The sequence below is a fragment of the Harmonia axyridis genome, chromosome 4 (genome assembly GCF_914767665.1).
Source record: "Harmonia axyridis chromosome 4, icHarAxyr1.1, whole genome shotgun sequence".
Classification (NCBI taxonomy): domain Eukaryota; kingdom Metazoa; phylum Arthropoda; class Insecta; order Coleoptera; family Coccinellidae; genus Harmonia; species Harmonia axyridis.
The window spans coordinates 46,544,757-46,570,860 of NC_059504.1; the positions used below are offsets into that span (position 1 = coordinate 46,544,757).

General features: G+C 37.0%; 1 protein-coding gene across 2 annotated transcripts in view; it reads right to left on the reverse strand.

Annotated features, from left to right (window-relative positions):
* Positions 1–26,104, reverse strand: part of LOC123679175 (laminin subunit alpha-1) — a 293,884-nt gene that overhangs the window by 109,411 nt on the left and 158,369 nt on the right. For both annotated transcript variants that reach the window (XM_045616605.1, XM_045616606.1), the window contains 10 exons: positions 18,849–19,085; positions 18,111–18,410; positions 16,418–16,558; positions 16,078–16,336; positions 13,004–13,285; positions 10,927–11,063; positions 10,385–10,686; positions 8,655–8,779; positions 7,066–7,235; positions 4,563–4,740 (listed from right to left, as the gene is read on the reverse strand). In XM_045616605.1, the coding sequence (XP_045472561.1) occupies positions 4,563–4,740; positions 7,066–7,235; positions 8,655–8,779; positions 10,385–10,686; positions 10,927–11,063; positions 13,004–13,285; positions 16,078–16,336; positions 16,418–16,558; positions 18,111–18,410; positions 18,849–19,085 (2,131 nt within the window). The remainder of the gene's footprint in view (positions 1–4,562; positions 4,741–7,065; positions 7,236–8,654; positions 8,780–10,384; positions 10,687–10,926; positions 11,064–13,003; positions 13,286–16,077; positions 16,337–16,417; positions 16,559–18,110; positions 18,411–18,848; positions 19,086–26,104) is intronic.

Below are 26,104 nucleotides of genomic sequence, written 5' to 3' on the forward strand. Positions count from 1 at the left end.
TCCTCAGCCCATTGCCATCGATGAACCCGGTATACAAACGGGGATCTTGTACCCTCCTACGTGCTCTCCAACCACGAACATGTAGTCGTCGTCTTACAGTCTGGTTCGAAATTAGAACTCCTGTTGCAACTCTCAGTGATCTATTGAGCCGCGACGCCGGGTAAGTGGGATTTCTCCTAGCATTGAGGATCAAAAGACGATCTTGGGCAGCTGTTGTACTGCGCTGCCGACCTCCTCCATGAACATAAGCTACTGAGTCGTTTTGGATGAACCTATTCCAAGCCCGACTCACGACACTTTGCGAAACATTCAACCGCCGGGACACTTCTCGCTGGGACAAACCTTCCTGTATCCACCGTATGATTTGGTCCAGTTGCACAGGAGCCAAACGTCTTCTCGGCATGACTGATAAGCTGATATTGTTCTCATTTCTTCAATTATTGTCACCTTATGTGTTTGAACGAGAGAAAAAAAACAGATTTAATAACAAATACCACATTGCTTTTCACTCCACCTGTAACAGCCTACAGATAATAATCGATTTTGTGAACAAGAGCCGATGAAGTGAGGAAGACTTTGATATAATCAACTCAAAACATCTTACTTTTTCCTTAGAGAACATATAATGTACAGATATTCACGAGATAACTTGAAAAAATACAAATGAACAGAAGTTCATAAGTGATCCCTAGCAATTGTTGATCAGTGTATTTCCTCTTAGACCTTTAGTTTTCAATAATCCTATTTTTTTTACCCTAATTGACCTATCAAAGTTGCTCTCAATGGGTTGAAACTTCCTTGTGGATTGAAAGCAGCCATCCAACTATGCATTTTTCGTATATATGGAATGCATTTCATCCACAATACATATATATTAGTGTTATAGCGTGGTTACTCGGAGAGAATTAACCCAGCACAACAATTTCCCAAGTAGTGAAAAGGCTGCCAAACTTCCCATTCGTTACAATGTAAAACACGAGTATCTTATTATATGCGACAAGTTAAAATCCCCATTCATGTATTTGCGCGTTTGCTCTTTTATTCCGTTCCTCCCGTGATATTGGTTCTTCAGAATCGCATAAAACTGGTTATACGATGAGCTTAAGGGCAATAAAACGAAGCTTTTAGGCAGGTCTTTAAAAGCGATAAACGTCTAAACGATCAGGCGATAAATTATAACTGTAATGAATACCGATCGGAATGGGCAGTAACCAGATTTCAGAAATTTTCGGCCTTTCACTCAGCGATGCCGTCATTTTTTCAGGATATCAATGATTTCATATATCCATAAAGGGCATAAAGTATCAAATTTGTAGCTTCATCGCTGGGCTTGATATTTAGTATTTACATTATATTCAAAAGTGTATGATGTAACTGGAATAAAACCGTATAATTTGATGTTTACGTAATTGGTCTTTGTGCATTCCAAACTGAAACGTAAATTTTACGAAATGTCGAAGTTCTGTCATATCTCAATTAGGTCAATAAAAAGTCTAATATTAAATGAAATGTGCTAGATATTACTTTTATGCCGCTAGATTCTTCAAAAAGAATAACGTTGTTGAGTCCAATTCAACTTTTCATTTTGGGGTACGAAAAGCCATAAAACGGTCGTAAACGCTCTGTGAGCAATTTCATGAGGACCGAATATTTCAACTCTATGTTTTACGTTGAAATTATGGTCGAATTACGTTTTACGCTTATTGTGAAACCCGTATTATTCGCTTTATAATTAGTAATTACATAACTTTTTTCGGTAGAAATTTTAATCCGGACACCAAACAGAGTTCGACGTGGTCAATATCTGGATGAGAAATTGCGATCGATGTTATGTCATATATATGTGGCTTATCATGCATTTATGCAGCTTCAAATACACGTAACAATCAACATAACGATCGCCTGTGATTGCTTTGGTGGGTTTTAACAACTAATAATACACTACGCCGAGCAGGTCCCACTAAATCCTGAGCATGACCTTGGAACCGTGACGTGGAAGGTAATGAACCCATTTTTGGACTCCAGTCACAATGCGATGCAGAAATCCCTTCCGTCTTTGCCAGCAGCTGATGTTCACAAGCAAAGAAACGCCGTTCAACATCTCTCGGTTTCAACTTGTACGACACCCAATTTCCTCGTTTCTGAATTATTTTGATATGTTTCTTTTTCTTTGGAACTGCGCTGTGCCTAAGCTAATGAGGGGCACCTACAAACAAGACATTGTTTCAGGCAACGCCCTCTCTTTATGCTATTTATAATGGATTGAAATGTATACTGATTTATTTTATTTCAAGTAATAAATGAATAAAGTTTGATTGATTGATTGATTGATTGATTCCTATTATTTCAGACGTTATGAAATGGCTTGTTGGGTCAATCCCAATGATCCTGCCAATTCTTGTTGCGTTTGACACGAATCTTGATCAAGTAATGCCTCCAATGCTCCAAGTTTTTGTTATTTTATGCGGCATGGATTAAAGACTAGATATTTAGAGTCTATTTCCATTCTGAACCAGCAGATGAACAGCACACCAAAAATTTCTTACTTGATGTCGGTGACTTTCTCGATTTCTTTTCGGTACAATAATTCAATAATTCAAATTAATTATTGATGCTGATGTATCCTCGTATATCGACAACTTCGCTATGTATTCTATCGAAATCAATTTCAATAGAACATCCGAAGAGGAACGATAATCTTTAGTGCTGTTTAAGTATACTTGCGCCTCGATTATTCCTAACATGCAACCAGCTTTAAACTTATGTGCTTTCAGAGTTGAAGATTCCGCTTCACGGAGGCTTAAGGAGTTATGGAAATTTCACTGAGAATTATTGGTCAGAATTAGTTCTTAATACCTCAGGTATTTCCATTTTCGTTTGAATACAAGTCGGTTGAAGATGCCTGTAGTAGCTCAAGGCCTTAAAAGTTGAAGGTTTTTTTTAATCAACTCAAGTAGTAACAATACTCTTATTCCCAGAAGCGTTCAACGAACATTTTGAAAACTATGTTGTCATCTTGAGAATTTTAATCCTAACATCATGACATTACTCTATCCTTTCTCTATTATGTCAAGTTATTAGGCGAAATCAAGCAAACTTTCTTTCTTTCGAACAAATCAATACATTCCCCTCTCCCAAAACTTTTCATTCAAATACTTCTGCAGTTTTAACGAAACTTCAGATATAGCATGTGCAGGTTTCAAAACATGGTCTCTTCAACGGATTTATCACCATGGTGAATCCTTATTCCTTATGAGACCCATGTGGTCCTTATTTCTTGTAACGGGTGTTTTTTTTCGAGGTATATAACTTTAAGTTGGCATTACTGTTCAAGATTGCGACCGATTTAACAGCTGTCAAGTGATTTATTCTCAGTTTGGTTTGGCAATTTATCATGAATAGACTCACGCCTGAACAACGATTGCAAATAGTGCAATTTTATTTTGAAAATAATGGTTCTCTGCGCAATACGTATCGCGCACTACGTCCATTTTATTTTGTTTAGCGATGAAGCGCACTTATGGTTGAATGGCTACGTCAACAAACAAAACTGATATTCATGCTCATGACACAAGATATAAATCAAACAAAAAATAGAAATATGTAAGAAATCACATTTAGTAATATGGGAATGAAACTTTATAATAGGCTTCCCCAATGTTTTAAAGATATTACCTTAGTGCATAAATTTAATTTCACTTTGCTTGATTTTAAATATTGACTTTCCTGTGTGTTTCTAGTGATTTTTAGTGTTTTCTTCATGTTTATTCATTGCTTTACTGTATTTGTTCATTAAAATAATTGTTTAGTTCTTGTATTTTAGGGTAAATTCTGGTTTCAGTTTTTAATTCAATTTTTAATTTGTTCCTATTCTGACTTGTCTTATGTCATTTGATATTATGAGACCAATAAATTCTATCTATCTTGTAGGGATTAAACTACTTGCAGCCATTCCAGATACTGGAGTTCAAAAGAACTCTGGAACGAGAGGGTGAGCTGTAGTCTACGAGGACTAATGGATAGACAATAGATAGAGGGCACAACAAACCATAAGATCGTGGTGCAATGAAGTCCTCCCTGAATCTAAATCCGATAGTGAAAAATGTAATAAAATCACAATAAATGATTCATTACAGTCATATTCACCCAACAATTAAATGGATATATTTATTCATGACATCAGAAGCTTATCAATTCGTACTGCTTAAAATGTTACTGGAGAAACAGGATAAAAAAAACTTTCCGCAATACCTGATCATTAGATTTAAGGACCTGTGATTTATTCAGGAGTTCAAAAGCAGAACACACTTCAGGAGGAAATCTAGAAAAATTCGACGACTCCCGAAGGAAAACCACCTAAAAAAATCACAGCATTTTACGGCGGAAAACTGTTTTTCTCCCACCAGTGCCCCAATTCCTAAACCCACGCGATAGATCCCAATTTTTCAGGAAAACTACGAGCGTCGGAGGCGGCCCGAAATCCTCCGGGAAAGCGTCGGTTTCCAATTTCCCGGATCGATCGAAGAAAATTCTACGCTACACACAACTAGGATATGACTCACGTTCGCATCCCTCTTCGGAAAAGCCGTAATGCAAGTTCTGGCAGGCGTCGCAGTGGAATCCCTCGACGCCGGGACGGCATTTGCACAGTCCAGTGACGGCGTCGCAGACCGGCGAGACGGATCCGACGGGGTCGCAGTTGCAGGCCGCGCAGCCGCCAGTGGCGTTGCCGAAACCTTCCTAGAAAAAAATAAAAGATTTATGATAATGATTCTTCTTTGTTCGGTTCACAAGGATTCAATCGAGAGATAAATTTATGAATTTTCTGGAGTTCTGTCGTAAATCTGTTAATTCTTCCATAGCTTGTAACGGGTGTTTTTTTTCGAGGTATATAACTTTAAGTTGGCATTACTGTTCAAGATGGAGACCGATTTAACAGCTGTCAAGTGATTTATTCTCAGTTTGGTTTGGCAATTCATCATGAATAGACTCACGCCTGAACAACGCTTTCAAATAGTGCCATTTCATTTCGAAAATAATGGTTCTGTGCGGAATACGTATCGCGCACTATATCCATTTTATTTTGTTTAGCGATGAAGCGCAACTTCAGGTTGAATGTCTACGTCAACAAAAAAACTGCCGCATTTGGAGTGAAACTAATCCTCAAGTGTACGTCGTTACATCCATAAAAACTGACTGTTTGGTGCGCTTTATGGGCTGGTGGAATCATTGGTCCGTACTTCTTCAAAAAAGATGATGGCCAGAACGTTACAGTCAATGGTGATCGGTATAGAGCCATGATTATTAACTTTTTCATTCCTGAATTGAACGACCATGATGTCCAGGAGCTGTGGTTCCAACAAGACGGCGTAACATGTCACACAGCTCTTGCCACAATCGATTTATTGAAAGACACGTTTGGTGACCGCCTAATTTCACGTTTTGGACCTGTGAATTGGCCTCCAAGATCTTGTGATTTACCACCGCTAGAATAGCTGTGGAGCTATGTAAAGTCATTTCGAAGATAACATTCGCCGTGTTATTGCCGATATACGGCCACAAATGTTGGAAAAAGTCATCAAAAATTGGAAGTCCAGATTGGACTACATCCGAGCCAGCCGTGGTAGTCATATGACAGAAAACATATTTAAAATGTAATGCCACAAGATTATCTTGCGGATAAATAAAATTCATATCAATCGAATAATTCATCGTTGTTTTATTGCAGTTTAAAGATCTATAGCTCTAAAAAAAACACCCTTTACTTCATTATTATATGTTGATACTCGGAAGTCTTCTGTTACAGTTTTATCTATCATATAAAATTTGTGATACGGAAAACTGTTTTGCCAATCAACAATGCAAAAATCACTTAAAGATATTCATCGAAATTTTTCATTAATTTCAATAAAATTTGAGTGAATAAGAGAAAATAATGTATGATATCAGAGAAGACTCATTGTAACACTCTTTCATTCGAAAAATCGCCACTTCGTGGTTCGTTTTTGAAATAAGAACTCGTGGAAGAATATCAATGTCTTCTGCAATTGTATTATGAATAATTATACTGGCATTGCTCATTTCACTTAAATTTTAAAATACCTCATTTCTTGAAGAATAAGACAAGATTATGAGATGAAGCCTTCAGTTTTGATATTATGTTCGAATACTCAGTAAATCATTTTCACAACGCTCAGTTTTTGTGTTTTATTTTCGGGAATTAACTCTTGATTAATCAATTTGATTTTGTATCAACTAACAATTGTTTCGTTGAAAACATTCTCAATATTTAGAAACTGAACATTAAACTCTAAGATTAATATGTATTGTAGGATATACCTCTTCTTTAACTTTTCAAAAGCTTCAAAAGCGATAATAATAATTTGTATAATTTTGCATAATTCTATTTTTCTTTTGGTTGGTTCTTAATATTTTGTCAATTTGGAATTGTATTTCTAGACAAAAAAAGTATATATTGAAACGATAATTTAGATAATTATAGTAAATTGCCGGCATCAAGTAGACTTATATAATAGTTTTTTAAATTACCCAAGTTGATTTCATCACAATGAAATTCACAACAGAAACTTAATATAAATAGAATGAACTTTTTTAAGTTTGCTCCTCAAAAACATAATCTTTACATCAAAACTCCTTCAAAATATTGTAACTTTCAGACTCTACTATAATTGCTTTAAATTATTTGCTTCTTTATTATTCAATAATATCAGATTTTGTTTGAAAATTTTTGAATTGTTATTTCGGTAGCCTGGGAATACTGAGATACATTTAAGAAGAATTCACAGATGACCATTCAGCATTGATCATCGTCTGTAAGTTCTTCTCATCATTTACAACTCATTAGTATTAGAAACTTAGGATCCACTCGCACACCATAGATTCAAAATAAACCCTAATCGAAAATCACTCGACATGCCTTAGCCATATTTTTGCGCGATTTTAAAACAGAATAATTTAGTCAGTTTAATTTTGGCTATTTATTCGAGAAGTGAGAACTCCAAAGAATAACAAAACGGATGCAAAAATGAGGATGAAAGAACTAACCTCGCATTTATCGCAGGTACGTCCAACGTAATGAGGTTTGCACTGACACTGTCCTGTCTCGTTGTCACATTCCTTGGATAACGAACCCATAGGATCGCACAGGCAAGCTATGCAATCCGAAGCTGCAGGATCTCCATAGTGGGCCGGTTTGCAACGTTCACATTTCCAACCTGTTGAAAAAATTGTTGCTATTGTTAATTGTCCAAATTCCTGTGATAAATTGCTCAATTGTTGCTATCGATTCTTCACATTCGCCGATATGTCTGGTTTATTTTTGAATAGAGGACAAGTAGAGCTAAACGGAAAGTTGGATATTTTAACATTTGAAACATAAACACCAAGTTGCAGGAACGTTCGTTAAAATTTAATGCCGAATTAAAATTGTAATCCTCCATTAAACGGTGCAGTTAGCCAATAGGCTCCTTCTACTGGAATTTTAAAATTTTGATGACGACATTAAATTTTAATGAACGTTCTTGCAACTGGGTGTATGTCATCTTACAGAATGAATTGAATAGACCGATTTGTCTGGTCCAACGGAAACTTAACACCTCGATTTTTTGGCTTAGAAATAAAAATGTTTAAAATGAAAACCTTTCCGCTCTTAGAATCCCCGTAATTGCAACCCCCTAACGCGTGTGAGTACAACCCCTTGATTTTGAATATAAATGAGGGGTGTTGCGATACCTCATTTTGAAGATCTTATCGAGTACTATCTGACCCACAAATTTCGCTTCAATATTTCCATCAATAACGAGATGACAGGTAGAAGAGTTGAAGAGTACAACTACTAAATAGCTTTGAAATGTGTCGGATACGAATAATATTCTCCAGATAAATTCTACATTGGATGGATATTTTGAAGCAAAATTTTAGGGTCAGATCGTACTCGATGCGATCTTCAAAATGAGTTATCGCAACACCCCTAATCCCTATTCAAAATCAAGGGGTTGTGGTGTAACTGGAATACGAAGAGCGGAAAAGTTTTTTGATTTTACACATTTTCATTTCAAACCCGAAATATCGAAATATTAAATTTTCGTTGGACCACCTTGTATTTTTGTGAATAGGGGAGAAGAAGAGCTGTCATTACATTTAAAACACTGAAGAATTCAAAATCACCGTTTAGTGTCTCCCGCAAAGTCATCTTAGATGCAGACTGAGAAACTCTTCCAGATTTTTGGAATTTACCATTACATGACTTGACTAATTATCTGAACAAACAACCTGAATGTTTGCAAATAAAAATATGTTGAGTGATTTAGTGATTGATTTTATAGCGGAACGGATATTTAAATTACAATAAAATCAGGAATGAAGACAGCTTCAAGTTTTGACTTCAGATTAAAATTAACCTCACAAAGGGAAAATATGGAAGTAGGAAATGGGAGACAAAATTGGATATACTAAACACACATGAATTAAATGCTAAAATACAACAAGAGCCAGAACACGATATAGAAGGATGACATGTGTAGGCTCCAAATTTATGAGATTCTAATAAACAAAATGCTGCTTCGCAGTTCACCCCATTCACGAGTCGCCCATGCTTCCGGAAGGGACTGTAATAACCAAGAAAAATTGTTTACCTTCGGTATTGCCCTTGCAGCTCAGACACTGTCCCGTCGCCCTGTCGCATGGTCCCCCACCACAGTCGCAGGGAAAACACTTATTCCCTATTTCCAGAGGGTTTCCAAAGTAACCGTCGTCGCATCTGGAACAAAGCGATTGGAGTTGAGAAAAGGGAGATGGCTTGATGCGATTTGGTGAGAACAAACTGTAAGTTTTTCACGGGATAACTCTACCCCGAGTTAAAATATGAAAATAAATATTGCTTGGAGGGGTTCGAACCCGAAAAAATTATTGGTTGTGAATTCTAAACGGTTTTCCAATAAGAGGTTTCATTTTGAATAGCCTACTATTGATCTTTCTACATTTGACAAGAAAAAACTACATTTTACTAAAAAATGAGCGATACACTTCAAAAACGCATTGCATTTGTTGAAACTCACTACAAAAGCGGTGAAAATATTTCACATTTCGCAAAACTAAAGCACTTCTCGGCCGGCAATAGTAAACTGGTGAAAATATTAAAATTGGGTGCGTCACTCAAGAACAACAGAAAATATTGCAGCTGTAGTCCGTAGTGTTAACGAAAACATAGGTTTGTTGATTTCACGTCGATCATGGCATTCCACAAACTGTATTTTCCACTAAGGTTCAGGTCTTTAGGCTTTCAAAGTTTGGTTAATACAAGATTTCAAGCCACCAGCAACGTCGTATCTTTGCTGATTAAGCCTTGAACTGCATCATCTTTAGTGAGGCCCATTTTCACCTCGGAGGCAAGGTTGGGACTCGTAAAATACAAGAATGATCATTGAAAAGCCTTTCCATCCTCAACGGATCATTGTTTGGTTTGGCTGGTGGAGTAATTGAACCTTACTTATTCGAAAATAAGGCTGGTGCATCTATTACGGTGAATGTATTGAGCTATGATTAATTATTTTTATGGCCGGAATTTAAAGATATTGATGTGGACGTCGTTCATCCCAGCAAAACAGTGTGACGTGCCACATAAGCAACGAAACAGTTGCAATTTTGTAAGAAAAGTTTCAAGAACATGTTATTTATTGGTGATTACGATTGGCCACCGAAATCTCCTGATTTAATACTTGTAGACTATTTTCTTTGGTGGCCACAGTAATGTAAGGTCTATGTCAATACTCCACAATCCACCTTAAAGATGGAATCGAGGACATACAGCCACAAATGTGCTAATTGGTTATAGAAAATTTCATGAAAAGGATATGGTGCTGCAACCGTAACAGTGGTGCTATTTAGCTGATATCGTTTTCCATTGTTAATGGCATACTTTTCTCTTAAAATGAAAAATGAAATAAACATCTCTCAATATATACTCTTCATTTAATATCAAAATGAAACCCCTTATTATAAAACCATTTACTTGAATTTGTGTTCTTGAGAGATACTAGAAAAAAGCTCTTCTGTGAATTTATCTCTTATATGTGGAATTATGTCATCATATATATCAATTTGGAGTTTTTTCGTAGTATTTGATTTCGGAAATTTTGAATTTTCGAAAATTTTATAACAATTAAACACTCATGAGCTGACAAGATGGAGCAACTAAGTGGAAGATGACGCTCACGAAACTAGAGTACACTTGTTCCACCTAAGGAAAAAAATAATTTCAATGATCCCTTTAAGTAGCCTTAATCAACTCCGATGCACAGTGTAAGTGTTCATATAACATGTCAGAGTCTATTGTCTACTATTTTATTTTAATGTCAATACTTACACATCACAATGGTCGCCTGTATACCCTTTGGGACACTGGGTACAAACATACCCACCCCTGTCTTCGTCATCCTCATCCACGTAATCCAATTGACAGCTAGGGCTGAAGTTGTTTTCCTCATTTTCCAACGGACATGCGCATGGTTTGCAGTCGAAAGGTGTACCCCGCAGGGGGTTCCCGTAGAACCCAGGTGCGCAACGTTCACATCTCTCCCCGATGGTATTGTGCTCGCAGAAGCACTCGCCTGTGTCAGCACTGCAGGTCGCAGAGTGGCTGTTACAGTCGCATTTCCCGCAGAAACCCTTAAAAAATGATAAAAATGAGGCCACCATTAGATTTCGAATATTGTTACCAGCAAATGAATGACGCTTCAAGGTACACATTGTCCACCAAAGCAGACTCAACGAATTACAATCACAATTACCCGATTAAACAATTCTCAAGAAGATACTGTCGATATAGTCTAAATTAGTGATGAAGATCCTTCTTAATTTCTCTGTGTTTAAAAAATCACAGAAATTTATGTTGCAATTCCAACTTACTTGTAGATGATGATCTGATGTATTAGCCATGATCCTCACATAACCAAACGAACAGGATTCGCAGGATAGTCCTGAGTATCCGGAAGGACATGAGCATTTCTCTACACCACTGTATGTTTCTGATTCGTCGATGTTACCTTGAATAAGAAATGTTCAGATTGTTATTTCTGCTGACAATGTATAGTATTTGTTTTGTTAGTGGAGTCTTTCATTATTAAAATAGTAGTCAATAACTTGGGGGCAACTTAAGACTTTTTCCTACTATCAATGTTTTACCAAAAAAAACTTTAAATTTAAACAGCTCCTTCTGTGTGTTGCAGTGTCTTTTTCAGTTGTTATATACACCGCGTAAAAAAATTAACGCACATTATGGAAATCTCGAATTTATTCTACAACTGAAGGTGTTCTCAATGATAATTATTTTTATCAGAATTATGCATGCATATGTTATCCACTTTCAACGTTTTTCTTCAATACAGATGTTTTTTCCTAGCAGGAATAAAAAAAGATGAGATTATCAGATTTTGAAAATATTGGCTCCATTCTGAAATCAGTTGTTCTCGATCAATTCTAGTGATCAATAGTTTTTCTTTCGTTTGATTTTCTACACTCGATCGCCATGCAACACGAAACACGCAATTTGACCCAAGAGGAATGTGCCCAAGCGGTAGTTCTGCGAGAAGAAGGGTGGACATATACAAAAATTGCAGAAAGGTTTGGAGTTTCCCATACAAGTGAGTCCAGAATCTTGCAGCGATTCAGGGAGACAGGAATGAATGTCCCAAGACAAGGACAGGGTAGACCTCGGGTAACAAGTCCTTCAAAATCAGCTTGAGCAAACTCATGGGGTGCAAATTAGCACTCAGACAATAAGAAATCGCCTCAGAGAATATGATTTGAGGCCTCGTGTCGCGGCAAGAGGCCCAGCTCTTACCCCAGGCCATCGAAGGGCGCGTTTGGATTTTGCGAGAGAGCATATCCATTGGGAAGAGGCTGATTGGGAAAGAGTTCTCTTCACAGATGAGTTGAGATTGTGCCTCTACCATTGTGATCGACGTTCCCTTATATACAGACGTCTACATGAAAGATATGCTCAGTGCAATTTCCTGAATACTACTGGTTTCGGGGGAGGATCGATTATGGTATGGGGTGGAATATTTTTGACTGCTCGCACAGACATAGTGGTCGTTGATAATGGAACTATGAATGCTGATAGGCATACAGGGAACATTCTTGAAGAGCATGTAGTGCCATTTGCCCCATACATTGGTGAAAATTTCATTTTATGGACGATAATGCCAGACCCCATCGTGCGTGCATCGTTTAGGAGTATATTGAAGAGGTTGAAGTTTCTCGAATGGAATGGCCAGCAAGAAGTCCAGATCTCATTTCGATTGAGCAGTTTTGGGACAACCTCAATAGAAGGCTGAGAAGTTCAGTAAATCATCCAGCTACTCTTAATGACTTAGGAATCCAACTCAGAGAAATCGGGCAAGGATTAGATCAGAACATTTTAAGATCTCTCATTTTGAGTATGAACCGTCGTTGTCGAGCTGTAATTAACGCAAGGGGTGGAAATACCAAGTATTAAATCAATTATCAGCATTCCAGTATTTTGAAAATTGTTTATTTCTCTTCTTTCACATAAGATTCGGTGAAATCCTGAATTTTTCTTCCATTTAATGTGTCTTGTTTCGTTCAAAACCTTCCCGAGAGAACATAAAAAATAAGTTATAAAGTCAATGTAGAGTTAACTTTCATTAAAATTGAGATTTTCAGAATGTGCGTTAATTTTTTTGCGCAGTGTATTATGCGAGAAACATAGATAAAAATCTATTAGCTAAAAAATGCGAAATTTGAACAACATCGCTTTGACGGGGAGGTGTACAAGTAGGCGTGTTCGAAATATTCGGTATAGGTTATTTGAATACACATCATCACAATATACATTCGAATGATGAAAAAATCATTCAATTTTATACATCTGAAAATCTTATTTCATAACAAAAAAATATTAATTGTAAGTGTTAAGAAAACAAAATATTTCTGAAAAATATCAAATTTTTTCCAGGCTCACCTAATGACATCTCCGCGCTCTCCAGCAGCGCCTCGATCTGATCGGTGTGGAAAGTGGCCCTCACCATCAGGAACCTGATATCGCTCAGCACCGCCAGGAACTGGCGTCTGCTCACCGGATCGCCCCTGTACCCGTCGCCTCTACGGAGGCGATGCCCGGTATCCTCGACGTCTTTGGAAACGTGAAACCAGCCCACTTCGTTCATCTTCACCCGGAACGTTGTGTTCGACGAGTCTGCGAAGAGATCGCTGCCGTGGGCTATCGTGATGCCGTTTTTGCCGACTGAAAAAACGGGAAGATTAAACAGGATCCTGTTACGCGGGACATTCGAGACGTGGGAAGCGAGAGGGATGAAAAAAATGGGGATTACTCCGAGGAAATTGAAAGGGAGAGGTGTCGTTGAATTTCTGGGATGTATCGTATTCTATGTTTTGGGTATTATGGAGGTGTGTGAAAGAAATAAAAATATCCTACAAATTTGAAATATTCCTAGCAACTTAGAAGTAAATAAACCATGAGGAAAGCTCTGATATCAGAAGCTTTTGAGCGCTTCTAACATCACGTCCGTGTTTTTATCAGTTTTTCGATATTCTGATTGAATTTTCTATGGTTCAGGCTTCGCAATTGATTCAAATATGTATTTTATGTGATATACAAAGATATTTCAAAATGGTCGGATCTGTTGTCACTGAAATACAAGTTTTTTCAGATATTCTGCTTGATTTTTATGGTTTGAGGAGGTGATTCACAAAAAAAAAATTTTGGAAACATTTCATGCATTATTAATACATTCGAAAAGAGAATGAGTATGATTGGTTTATTTCACAATGCTGAAAATCCAAATTAAAACTTAGGTACATTTTATTTGTTACTAAATGGCGGAGGATCCTGTCATTACAGGAATATTCTGTAAGGCAATATTAATTGAACTGAAATCAGACACTCTTCTGGATGTATGAGTATCAACTATATTTGAAAATGTTCATGTGAAAATACTATCGAATTTGAAAATAAAGATCTGTTCTTAAATAAAGGATTTATTATTTCAATTGTTGCAAAATGGCGAAGGATCTGAACATCACGATCATATATTCTTAAACAAGTTGTAGAATGGGCTCCTATTCCAACGCGAATTATTGTCGAAATTCATTAAAACACTCAGATCACACATCCTAGTGACTTTTGTATTGTATCTTGGCAGATGGTGTGACTGTTACGATACTTGACAGATTACGGAATCTGAATTTGAATCGTACGTTTTGAATTTTGAAATAATTTATAAATATGCATTAAATTCGTGAATTATGTCTTACGAAATCGATTTAACACCACCAGAATTCCGAGAAATTGCGAATAATGTCGCAAATCATTTCACAAATCCAAATTACATCTTATTGACAATTGACGTGTGTTGAAATTTGATAGGATTGGAAGTCAATGTAGACAAAGACAAAACGAAAAATATAACTGAAAACAAAGCTGTAATGACTTCATCACAGCACTGTGTGATGAACTCATTATGATACTGAAATAGAGAAAGAATATTCCTTCAAGCAATTTCAATTGAACTCAAACAAAATGTCTTTCTGGATTGTCAGCTAACTTTCATATGAAAACTTAAACGCAATTGAGGATTTTAGAGATGCAAATCAATCAAGTTTGTTGTTCATTTCCTTTTGAACCTTTTACCCGATTTAAGCAATTTTTTTTATTCAAGCTTATTTTCTCGGGGACATAACTATTCGGATGCTCATTTACTTCCTTTTTTGCTATATAGAGAGGTTCAGAAAAGATGAGACAATATCTAAATGCTCGTAAACATTCTGGTTTATCAACAATTCATTCCACAGGTTATGTTTGATAAAACTTTACGTTTAATTTTTCCTTCACGCAAAAAAAAATAATGCTGAAATCGGCCGAACGGTTCAAGAGGAAATAAACTAGAAACTAGATTTATTCATTTCCCTAATTTTTGGTGGTGTGTATAGCATATTGAGAATAACTGATAAAGTAGTACGGAGAACAGGCAAAAATGGTAAAAAATTTTAGTGCCATATTCAGATCTCTTTAAGAATATTGTGATGATTTAAGATTACACCTTTTACAATTGTAGTTCAAATAATCAAAGTCAATTTCAGAAAAATAAATCTGTATTTCAGAATGGGAATTATAATTCAGAAAATAAAAATTGGATTCAAAAATAGTTAATCTAATTACATAAAAACGAAATTGAGAATAAGATTTGGAAGTTAGAATTCAGAAAAACAAAGTTGTAATTCCGTCTGATTCAATTTACGAAGAATTGAAACAATACCGAATGTGAGCTACCAGTACAAAATGCAACGCAGATATTTCATAGATATGGCTATTCATTTTTTTTAATCTTGAAGTACATGTAATCAATTCTGAATTACAATTTCGTATTTGTGAATTTGAAATTAGTCAATCTAAATTTCAATTTATATTTCCTGAAATCAATTTTTCGTTTTTGGAATTACATATTGCTATTCCAAAATACAATTTACTGTTTCTGAATATTAAATTTTTTTCTGGATTTCAATTTCCCTATTTTGCATTACAATTTCCATATTCTGAAATTCAATTTGCTCCTCTAAACTATATTAACGCCTTCTGAATTAAAATTGGAGTTGATAAGCTAAGTCAGGAGGGAAATTTTGTATTGTTGCTAAATGGCGAAGGATCCGGTCACAGCATAAGTTCATTGAGAAATCTAGTATTTCAAGTATAACGACGTCATAAAAAACCAAAGTGAAAGGTGATGAAAAGATTTTATTGCATATTCTTCAGTTTGAGCATATCATAATCGGAAACTAATGACGCTCTACGATTGCTTCATTTAACAGCACTCCAACATTCAACCAACATTCAAATTGTGCGAAATGGCGAAGGATCCGGTCAACATTCATTCAAACAATCTGAATCCCAAGTGACCCTTTCAAAAACCGTTACAATTCAAACTGAACAAACTCGCGCATAATTAAACTCAAACCAAACAACCTTCCGGCCGTCCGGATCCCAAACGGACCCGTACCCTCGAACTTCTTCACCCTTACCTAAGATAACATTGGGACCCACCGTCGGTTCGCCGCTCGTGTCGCCCCTCATAATGACCCAGTGCACCTTGAAGACGAGCTCCGAGCTGTACGCCTCCAACTTGTTGCCCGAGAAATCCCCGGGAGCCAGCCAGTAGTAGGCCTCGACGTCGGGCAGCTCGTAGCTGCCGACGGAGAGGAGGCCATGGTCGTCTTTCGTCGGTTTCACGAACGTGGTGGTCTTCAGGTCGGTGATGGACCAGCCTTGCAAGGTGGCGATCTGAAACAGATATCGGTTTTATTATGTTGGGTGTTTTCGATAAAAAAGGGATTTGTTTTATTATTTTTACTGATAACCTACCTTTCGTGATTGTAGGACTGCTGACTCGCATAATGTGGTTACGCCAGAGCAATAACACTCTGCACATCCTCCAGGATAATCAGATCGTAGCCCAAAGTGACCTGGTTTACAACGATCGCAGTATTCACCTTCTACGTTTTCCTACGGAAAAAATATAAAATTCAGAGTAATTGAAAATGTACTAGCTATTGATCGATGTTTCCTTGAATCATAAGTAGAATTGATCGAAGAAAAAAAAGTTGAATAATGAAATTATACGTTGTTGCAAATTGGCGGAGGATCCAGTCACAAATTATGGTACAAAGTTGATATTGTAACGGGTGTTCTTTTTGAGGTATATAACTTTACGTTGGTATTACTGTTCAAGATGGCGACCGATTTAACAGCTGTGAAGTGATTTATTCTCAGTTTGGTTTGGCAATTCATCATGAATAGACTCACGCCTGAACAAAGCTTGCAAAGAGTGCAATTTTATTTCGAAAAGAATGGTTCTGTGCGGAATACGTATCGCCTACTACGTCCATTTTATTTTGTTTAGCGATGAAGCGCACTTCTGGTTGAATGGCTACGTCAACAAACAAAACTGCCGCATTTGGAGTGAAACTAATCCTCACGTGTATGTCGAAACATTGGTACATCCAGAAAAACTGACTGTTTGGTGCGCTTTATGGGCTGGTGGGATCATTGGTCCGCACTTCTTCAAAAACGATGATGGTCAGAACGTTACAGTCAATGGTGATCGGTATAGAGCCATGATTACTAACTTTTTCATTCCTGAATTGAACAACCATGATGTCCAGGAGCTGTAGTTCCAACAAGATGGCGCAACATGTCACACAGCTCGTGCCACAATCGATTCATTGAAAGACACGTTTGGTGACCGCCTAATTTCACGTTTTGGATCTGTGAATTAGCCTCCAAGATCTTGTGATTTAACACCGCTAGACTACCTTCTGTGGGACTATGTAAAGTCATTGGTCTATGAGGATAAGCCACAAACCCTTTACCATTTGGAAGACAACATTCGCAGTGTTATTGTTGATATACGACCACAAATGTTGGAAAAAGTCATCGAAAATTGTAAGTCCAGATTGGACTACATCCGAGCCAGCCGTGGCGGTCATATGCCAGAAGTCATATTTAAAAAGTAATGCCACAAGATTATCTTGCGGATAAATAAAATTCATGTCAATCGAATAATCCATCGTTGTTTTATTGCAATTTAAAGTTCTATAACTCTAAAAAAAACACCCTTTACATTCATGATGATATAATAAAATTTTGGATTTGAAAATATGTATATAATAACCCGACAACGTGAAATTGCGTCTACCTCTATCTATTATTCTTACTCTGTGGTTGTTAGTCAATTATTTCAATTTTGGATAATTTGGTTTTACTTTTGGATCGCTTTTAAATTTCGTCAATTTGAAAGTGTATTTCTATTCAAAGAATTATATCAAGATATATCAAACAATGAAGATTAGCACAATTATGTCATAATTTTGATAATTGTTTTAAATTGCCTTCATCGAGTAGACCCGTTCGACCCTTATAATTTATGATTTTTATATATTTTCTACTTCAACATGAGCGATAGTAATTTTTTCATAATGAAATAACCCAGTTTAGGGACCTGCGAAATGAAACTGAAAACATTAAAATGCTTCGAAACTACTAATTTTTCACTCACCTTACAAACGCATTTTCCTTCGCAGTCACCCCCGTCCAATACTCCTTTAGTATCGCACGGGCACCTTTCGCAATTCGGAAACCCCCTAAAGCCGGGCGCACACTCGTCGCAATTCGTACCGGCGTAGCCCTCTTCGCATAAACATTTTCCCGCATCTTCGCCATATTGGACGCAATCCCTAGAGCTTCCTATTCCATCGCACTTGCATCTAACACAGGGAGTTTCAGAATCTTGAGCTACTCCTTGGGGGCGGTAGTATCCTGGTAGGCAGAGTTCGCAATTGATGCCAGTAGTGAAAGCCTGAAAGAGGTAGATATGATAGAAGAGGATGAAATGGATAAAACAGAATCAAGTTCTACAAATATTTCAGTATTCCCATTAATATTAGGTAATCAATATTAATATTTATTAATATTAATCAACATCAATATTAATGAATTAATATTAATATACTTCATATTATTATCAATTAATATTAATATCTCGATAAAATGAATTTTGTTGTATTTATTTTGGTTATCGATTTCCATGAAGTGAGGACCGAATCCATCGAATATTTGGGATAGAATTGTAAAGGCATTAAGTGGTAAAAACTCTTCGAGTTTTTGATACCAAGTGGTACGTGAATAGGCAGCAGAAAAACTTTACTATTGAATTTGATAATTTTCACTGAGGAACATCTCGAGGTGTTCCTTCAAGGTTCTGTTCGGAATTGCTATGATATTAGCACAGTCTTACCGTGCAATTGTCGCAAACGCCACCGCCCTGATAGTTCCCAGTGGCGTCCATGCTCAAACCGGCCTTTTCCACTTCTTCCTCGTAGTGACAGCTCTTGGCGTGTCCGTGACAGTTGCATGGCAGGCAGTGGTGGGCGTCCCTGGAAGAACCGGGACCCCAGGGTCTCTGGTTGTACAAGGGGCAGCAGCGTCCGCAGTGTGGGCCGCAAGTGTGGTGGCCACAATCGCATTCTGGGTGCTGAAATATAAAGAAGAGATGGAAGTTTCGGATTTTGATGGTTTTCAGTTGTTCCGCGACACAAAGGATGTGGGCGTCGTTGTTATTGCGGGTTGAAGAACAAAGTTGGGAGCTCCGGGCTTTGTTGACATGATACCGAGAAGGGTTACGGCCCACGCGAAATCAAAGCGAAACCGCAGGAGTGATGGATTTTCATTAAAGTTGATTTTGGTTGAGAGCTCGTCTATCTACTGAGATGTGGGCGGTATTGCAGATTTTAATTGAATGAAAGAATCGATTATGATTTGTTGTGGATTGTGTGGTTTTAAATTCAATTGTAAAACTTAAAACTGCGTTTATTTTGCTTAAGAGCATACAGCGTTGAAATATACTGAAATTAGGGTAAAATTAAGATATTAACCCCTAGATTGCTAGCTGCATACTGCCTCTTCGTTCCGTCTTCAGCGTCTTGGTGGTACTTGAAGTTCAAGGTCAGGGGTTGAGTATACAGGGTTGGAGTTAGGCGTGACACAGGGTCGTATTTAGGCGTAAACATAATTATATATTTCCATTTTTTTTCGAAATCTTTCAAAATAAACTATACACTCTTTATACAAATTTGCCGTATCTGTGTAACCATTTTTATTTCTTCCAACTAACAACTAAACTAAAATAACCTTTCTTTGAATCTGACTGGGGCCGTTTTAAAACTAGGTTACCCTCACCAAATTTCAATAAAATTTGCCAAATTGAAAAAAAAAATTATGAGATTTCATGATTGATGATATATACTATAGTTTCATATATGTATTATAGTTTTAAAGACTATATTACTACATTTTCTATATTCTCTCTGTATTAGTGAGGATTAGCTTTTTGAACTTGAAGGATCTGTGTTGAATTTCTCGCGAATAATTCATTAATTATTTTCCGAAAATTCTTTTAAATGGCGAAAAGATGGATTTCATTATACTCGAATTGAATTTATTCAAATTCAAAATTCAGAATCGAGGAAAGCACTGGAACGCTGAAATTTTCAATTTTTTTTAGGCTCATTATCATTAAGCTCCAGTAGAGTTACCACCTCAAATTATTCGGAAATACACACCCTGTATAACATTGTGTGTACCAAAAAAGTGTTAATGACGTTTTTTATGAAACATCTTGTTTTTTTATTGAATTTTCAGATCGTATTTCTGAAAGCGGAATCTACCGTGAAAGGGCAGAATGAGACTGAAAGGGGATGATCAAGACTCTTTAAAACCGGGTTGCATGAAGAAAATTTGCCCACTTGCACTTAATGCACCATACTTACAATCAATATTCTTATTTTGCTATTATTGATCTAGCATCACCCTGTGTATATTTATGATATTTCTGTTAATATTCAGTTCAACAACTTTATTGTATATTTATATATTGTAATATAAATTTAGTGTAACGTCTAGTGTTGTTTTCAACCATTCAAGGTGTTTTCTAATACCCAAAACATACAGTCCACAAAATTGTTTCGGGAAAAAACCAGCGATAACAGATTGCATGGAATAAATGAACCCAAGTTTGTTAAAAGTTTCATATCCTTCATTTTTTTGAGATATTTTGATTTTAATAATAAATTCATTCATTTCCAAATAATTAGGTGCTTTTTAAAACTCTTCAATATATGAAAAATCGAAATACCTCTAGAATGGTAAGTTTTATGTAAGAGAAACAATCAATTTGAGAATGTAGCTCTAAAGGTGCATAATGATACAGTGTCGAAAAATAGTATATTGTGCAATGAGTGGGGAAAGTCCAACTTTTCTCGCGAGCTAGAAAAGAACTTTTCCCACAACTGCTATGAAAAGTAGCGTATTCTTCATAGCTTACTCAATTTCAAAACTATGTATTGCTCATACTGTGGGAAATATTATTTCTCACGGCAGTTTGCCCACACCTCGCTTGGTAGACCAATGGAATCGGGCTTTTGAGTCGTTTCTATAGAAACGCAATAAATTAGCACATACTGTCAACGAAGGCCATTTTGATTTGAATCAAGTTCATTACTTGAATCATTGGAATTTGTGCAGTTGTAGGAAAAGTATAGTGTGCAACATGTGGAGAAAGTCCTTTTCTCACTCGTGTGATTGCGGCACTCGCCTTTCAGGCTCGTGACACAAACTTCCACACTCGCGAGAAAAGTTGGTCTTTCCCCACTTGTTGCACAATATACTATTCTCCACATGTTGCACACTATACTTTACCTACAACTTCATAAATCTCTATAATTCAAGTAATGGACTTGATTCAAATCAAAATGGCCTTCGTTGACAGTATGTGCTAATTTATTGCGTTTCTATAGAAACGACTCAAATGCCCAATTTCATTGGTCTATCAAGCGAGGTGTGGGCAAAGTGCCGTGAGAAATAATATTTCCCACAGTGAAGAATACGCTACTTTTCATTGTAGGCAAAAATTATCAAATTTCAGCGATGCATAAGATTGATCAGAGAATCGGCTAATAAAGGACATACAATGAAATAATTCAAATGAACAATTGTGAAAAACCATCCGCAGTATTTCCTGAAGAAACCCTTTCGGTGACGTTCAAAAGTGCCGCCATTCCAAAAGCCACCGATCATAGAACATATTAAATTTCTTTCTGATCGGTTTCATGAAGTGGGGAACGACGCCGACGACGTCGAAATTTAATAAACGCCTCCGTACGTCGCGGCGATATCGGCCTCTCCGAACTCGAAAACGTAATCGAAATTCCATTACAGTTTTGCCGGTCCGAAACTTATGAAATTAATGATAGAGAGAGATAGAGAGAGAGAGAGAGAGCGGTCGGGTACTTTTTTCCCGCTGGATCGGAGATGCGTCTAATGGACATTCTTTGATTCCGTTACGCCCTTTTAATTAAATCGATGAAACCCAGTGAAGATTAAAGTGTATGTGTATGTGAGATGAGCCATGATGATAGGTCATGTTTTTACAGTATTATGAATGCAGTGTTGGCAAGTCGGTATCTTTGGTTGTAATGGCAACGTGTTAGAAAGAAATGCATAAAGAATGCAAAAGAAGAGCGACAATGTTTTTCCCACTTTCATTTTCCAAACAGTGAACAAACAAACAATTTAGGAAGAAAAGGACAGTCTTTCATTCTTCTGTGAATTTTCGTCTCTGGTATCAGCATTATTAGTGCAGTAATGCCTTTCGCGAGAGCCTTATTTACATATGTATATTGACAATTGTCATTTCAAAAGTATTTGTGAGAATAGTTATTTATATAACAAGTGCAGAAAGCATTGATATTCTTCCACGAGTTCAAAATTCAAAAACGAGCCACGAAGTGGCGAGTTTTGGAATGAACGAGTGGTAGAATGAGCCTACTGTACGAGTTATACATTATTTTCTCTAATTCATTGCATTTTTATTGAAATTAATGAAATATTTCCATAAATAGATAGCATTTAGTGATTTTTGCATTGAAAAATGTTGGTTGGCAGAACTGATTTCTTTAAGGCAAATTGATTAATTGACAGATATAGCCGTGGCGGAAAGTTCGGAGTACCAACATATAATAATAAAATATAACCATGAAAACTGTGCGTTTCTGATATATTCTCGCACGATTTTGTTCTACAAGATGTGGAAGAATGAACGGAATAACCATAGAATTAGAGAAAAATATATTAAATGGTATCCGGGAAGTGACCGCAGTTCTGAACATTTTTTATAGTTTTGAAAAATCCTGTTCCATGAGCGTATGTAAATGCTATCATGAAGATAACGAGACCACTTGAAAAAGAGTTGACAGATTTTTAAACCAGTAAAGACTTTTTCCATAAGAGTTTTCCGATTCTGATATAAAAAAAATGAATATATTTTGAGAGAACACAACTCAATAATAATATCTACCTCATTATCAATAGGAAGGTATGCTATTAATAATAGTATCTAATGAAAAATTCCTCCAGGTATTTGGATATTAATAATGGTGTTTAATTCATATTAAACATATTGAAATATCAACCAAATGGCTACCATGATTACGGTTGCAGCGCCATATCCTTTCCACGAAATTTTCTATGACCAATTCGCACATTTGTGACACATTTGTGTCCCCGAACTTCGCGAATTCCATCTTTAAGGTCATGAGTCGATTGCGGAGAATTGGCATAGACCTTATCTTTCAGTGGCCCCAAAGTGAAAAGTCTAAACGTGTTAAATCACTAGACCTCGGTGGCCAATTATGTTCACTTTTTCGAGAAATAACACAGCCAATAAACTTTTCTCGTAAAATTGCGATTATTTCGTTGCTCGTGTGGCACGTAGCGCAGTTTTGTTGAAAATAGACGTCGTCCACATTTATATCTTCCAATTCCGGCCTAAAAAATGATTATATTTCATTAGCGCAATTTAATCACCGTAACAGGTGCATCAGCCTTATTTTTGAATAAGTGAGGTCCAATTATACCACCAGACCAAAAACCGCAGCATACCCTTGAGGATGTAGAGGCTTTTCAACAATCATTCTTTGATTTTTCAAGCCCCAAATGCAACAATTCGGCTCATTAACGTAGCTTCCGATATGAAAATTAGTCTCATCATTGAAGATGACTTTCCGATGAAAATCCGGATCATTTTGATGCATTTCAAGGATTCAATCAGCGAATGCTCAATTCCCAAGCTTGGCGAGGAATAAGGAAACCAGGATTCTCATCAAAACTATTACCCAAAAGTGCTTTAGTTTTGCAAACAGTGACTGCAAAATTTACATGATTTTTATAGTTGACTAGCATGGTGAGAGAAGGTTTTCGAAGATGCAGAATTGTAAGCATTACCTACTTGATCAAGACTCGTGTCAAACTCAAAAAGTATTGGCAGGATCATTTGGAGTGACGAAACAAGCTTTTTCAAAACGCTTAAAAGTGTTGGAAATGATTCAGAAACGAGGAAATTGGTAGTCACACGAGTTGAAGCTGAGGTATGTTGAACGGTGTTGTTTGCTAGTGAACAGCTGCTTGCAAGAAGAGATGGAAGGGATTTCCACATCGCATTGCGACTGAGGACCAAAAATGGGTTCATTACGATAAATCCAGGCAAAGAAAATCATGGGGATATCCCGGACATGTTTCCACGTCGCTGCCTGGAAGATGAGAGAAAATAGTGGCCAGCGATGGGCAATACCTTGAATCAAAAATGTATAACCAGTTTTTCACAATAGCCTGGAAATTCGGAAAAAACGGCGCAAGCAAAGTTGTACTTATATGTAACAATTTCCATTTCTAGTAAAAGCTCAGTTTTTACGCGTCAAATGTCAAAAGTGAAAGCAGAAAGCGAACTATTCATAATGAAACCTATCATTGAAAACCCATTTACCTGAACATCGTGATTTGCAGGTAATATCATGAACTCCGAGAAATGCACATTGAGGCAGAATCTTTGGAAACCTTTGTTCAGTCAACCATGTAGACATTGACCCCTACCTATAGCTGTTCCGCTTTTGGATCATATAAATGTAATTAGTTAAGCAAATAATGGTTTAACGTCTGTGTATTAACATATTGAATTAATTTCACGGCATTCAGTCAATTTTTCAATTCTGGAAAAAGTATCTCCCGAGCGGGACTCGAACCCGCAACTGCCGAATAACTAGTTCGACGCTCTAGCCACTGAGCCATCGAGGAAGCTGAAGATTCTCCGCAAAGAGATAATACTTTTTCCATAATTGAAAAATTGTCTTAATGCCGGGAAATATATTTAATATGTAATTAGTTAAGTCGTGTGAACACAGTAGCCTAAACGATTACAACAACTCCCACAATATCTCAGCTGGTGGGATCTCAAAGACTCAAAATGGAAGCGGAATGAAAAGTATCCGACATAAACGTTGAAATATCGTCTGGAGGAAACTAATGGGGATAAATCATAACAACGATATTTCTGAGTAATGGTCAACCATCTGGTCGAATCGCCGATCCCATCCTTCACAATCCATCAATCTCGCATCATCTCCTCCACTTACAAGGCTACCAACACAACAACAACAAAGCGCGCGGGGTCATTACGTATATGTCGCGGCCGTAGGTACCAGTATGGTCATCGTCTTCGGGACCTGCTTCTAACCGGCAGGTAAGCAGAGCGGCAGCCTCCTAGATTGATAGGATTCCCACACGATAACCATCGAATAATGCCAAATACAGAAGGAAGACCGTTGTCCGTCGGCAATTCGCGGAACCTGCGACTGTGGCGCCGCCCCGCGGCGTATATGGTCACGTCTGCGGGTCGCGGCCGATACATTTACATGTGAACGCGGCTTAAGGGGGTTCCAACTGATGGAGAATACGTGAGAGGAATTCTCACGACGAGGATGAGTCACTTTTACGCGACGTCTGACCGATTTTTTTCAGGACGTTGATCTGTTTTAGTCTTCTCTCTGCGAGGATGGCGAATTTGGAACTAATAATGAAATGAAAGACTGACAATTTTGAAAATAAACCTGTTGAACCGTAATTTCAAAAATAGCATTTTTAAACATATTGATCCTATAAGATTGTGAAAGTAACTTAAGAATTTATGAATACGCTCACTTGGATGAACTGACGTTCACCCTTGCAGGAATATTTTTTCTTTGAGGGTGTCATCGTAGTTTCTCTCTGGTGCAGTTTTGAAGACGATTGATTGAGTCCAGGCTGGAGTATTGTATATTTAATTGATTCAGTCCTTACTTGGTGGAAAATCATATTGATTTGGTAAAAAATAAATTTAAACACTTAATACTTTCCACAGAAAGTGGAAAGTAGTAACCTACTATTTTCGTTCAGTTTTCAGTCCTCCAAATGTTTGTACGGAAGCAACCAGTTATTATTGTTCTAGTAAATTCGATCCAAATATAGAATTTTTATTCAGACTTGCCACTATGGAGGAGGCAAGATGTATTATTTCAAATCTTGGTTCAAACGCATTGGGCATTGATGGTATATCGGCTAGAATGCTACAATTGACGGTAAATGTTATTTTGCCAATCATAACGCAGATAATTAATGTTTGCATCG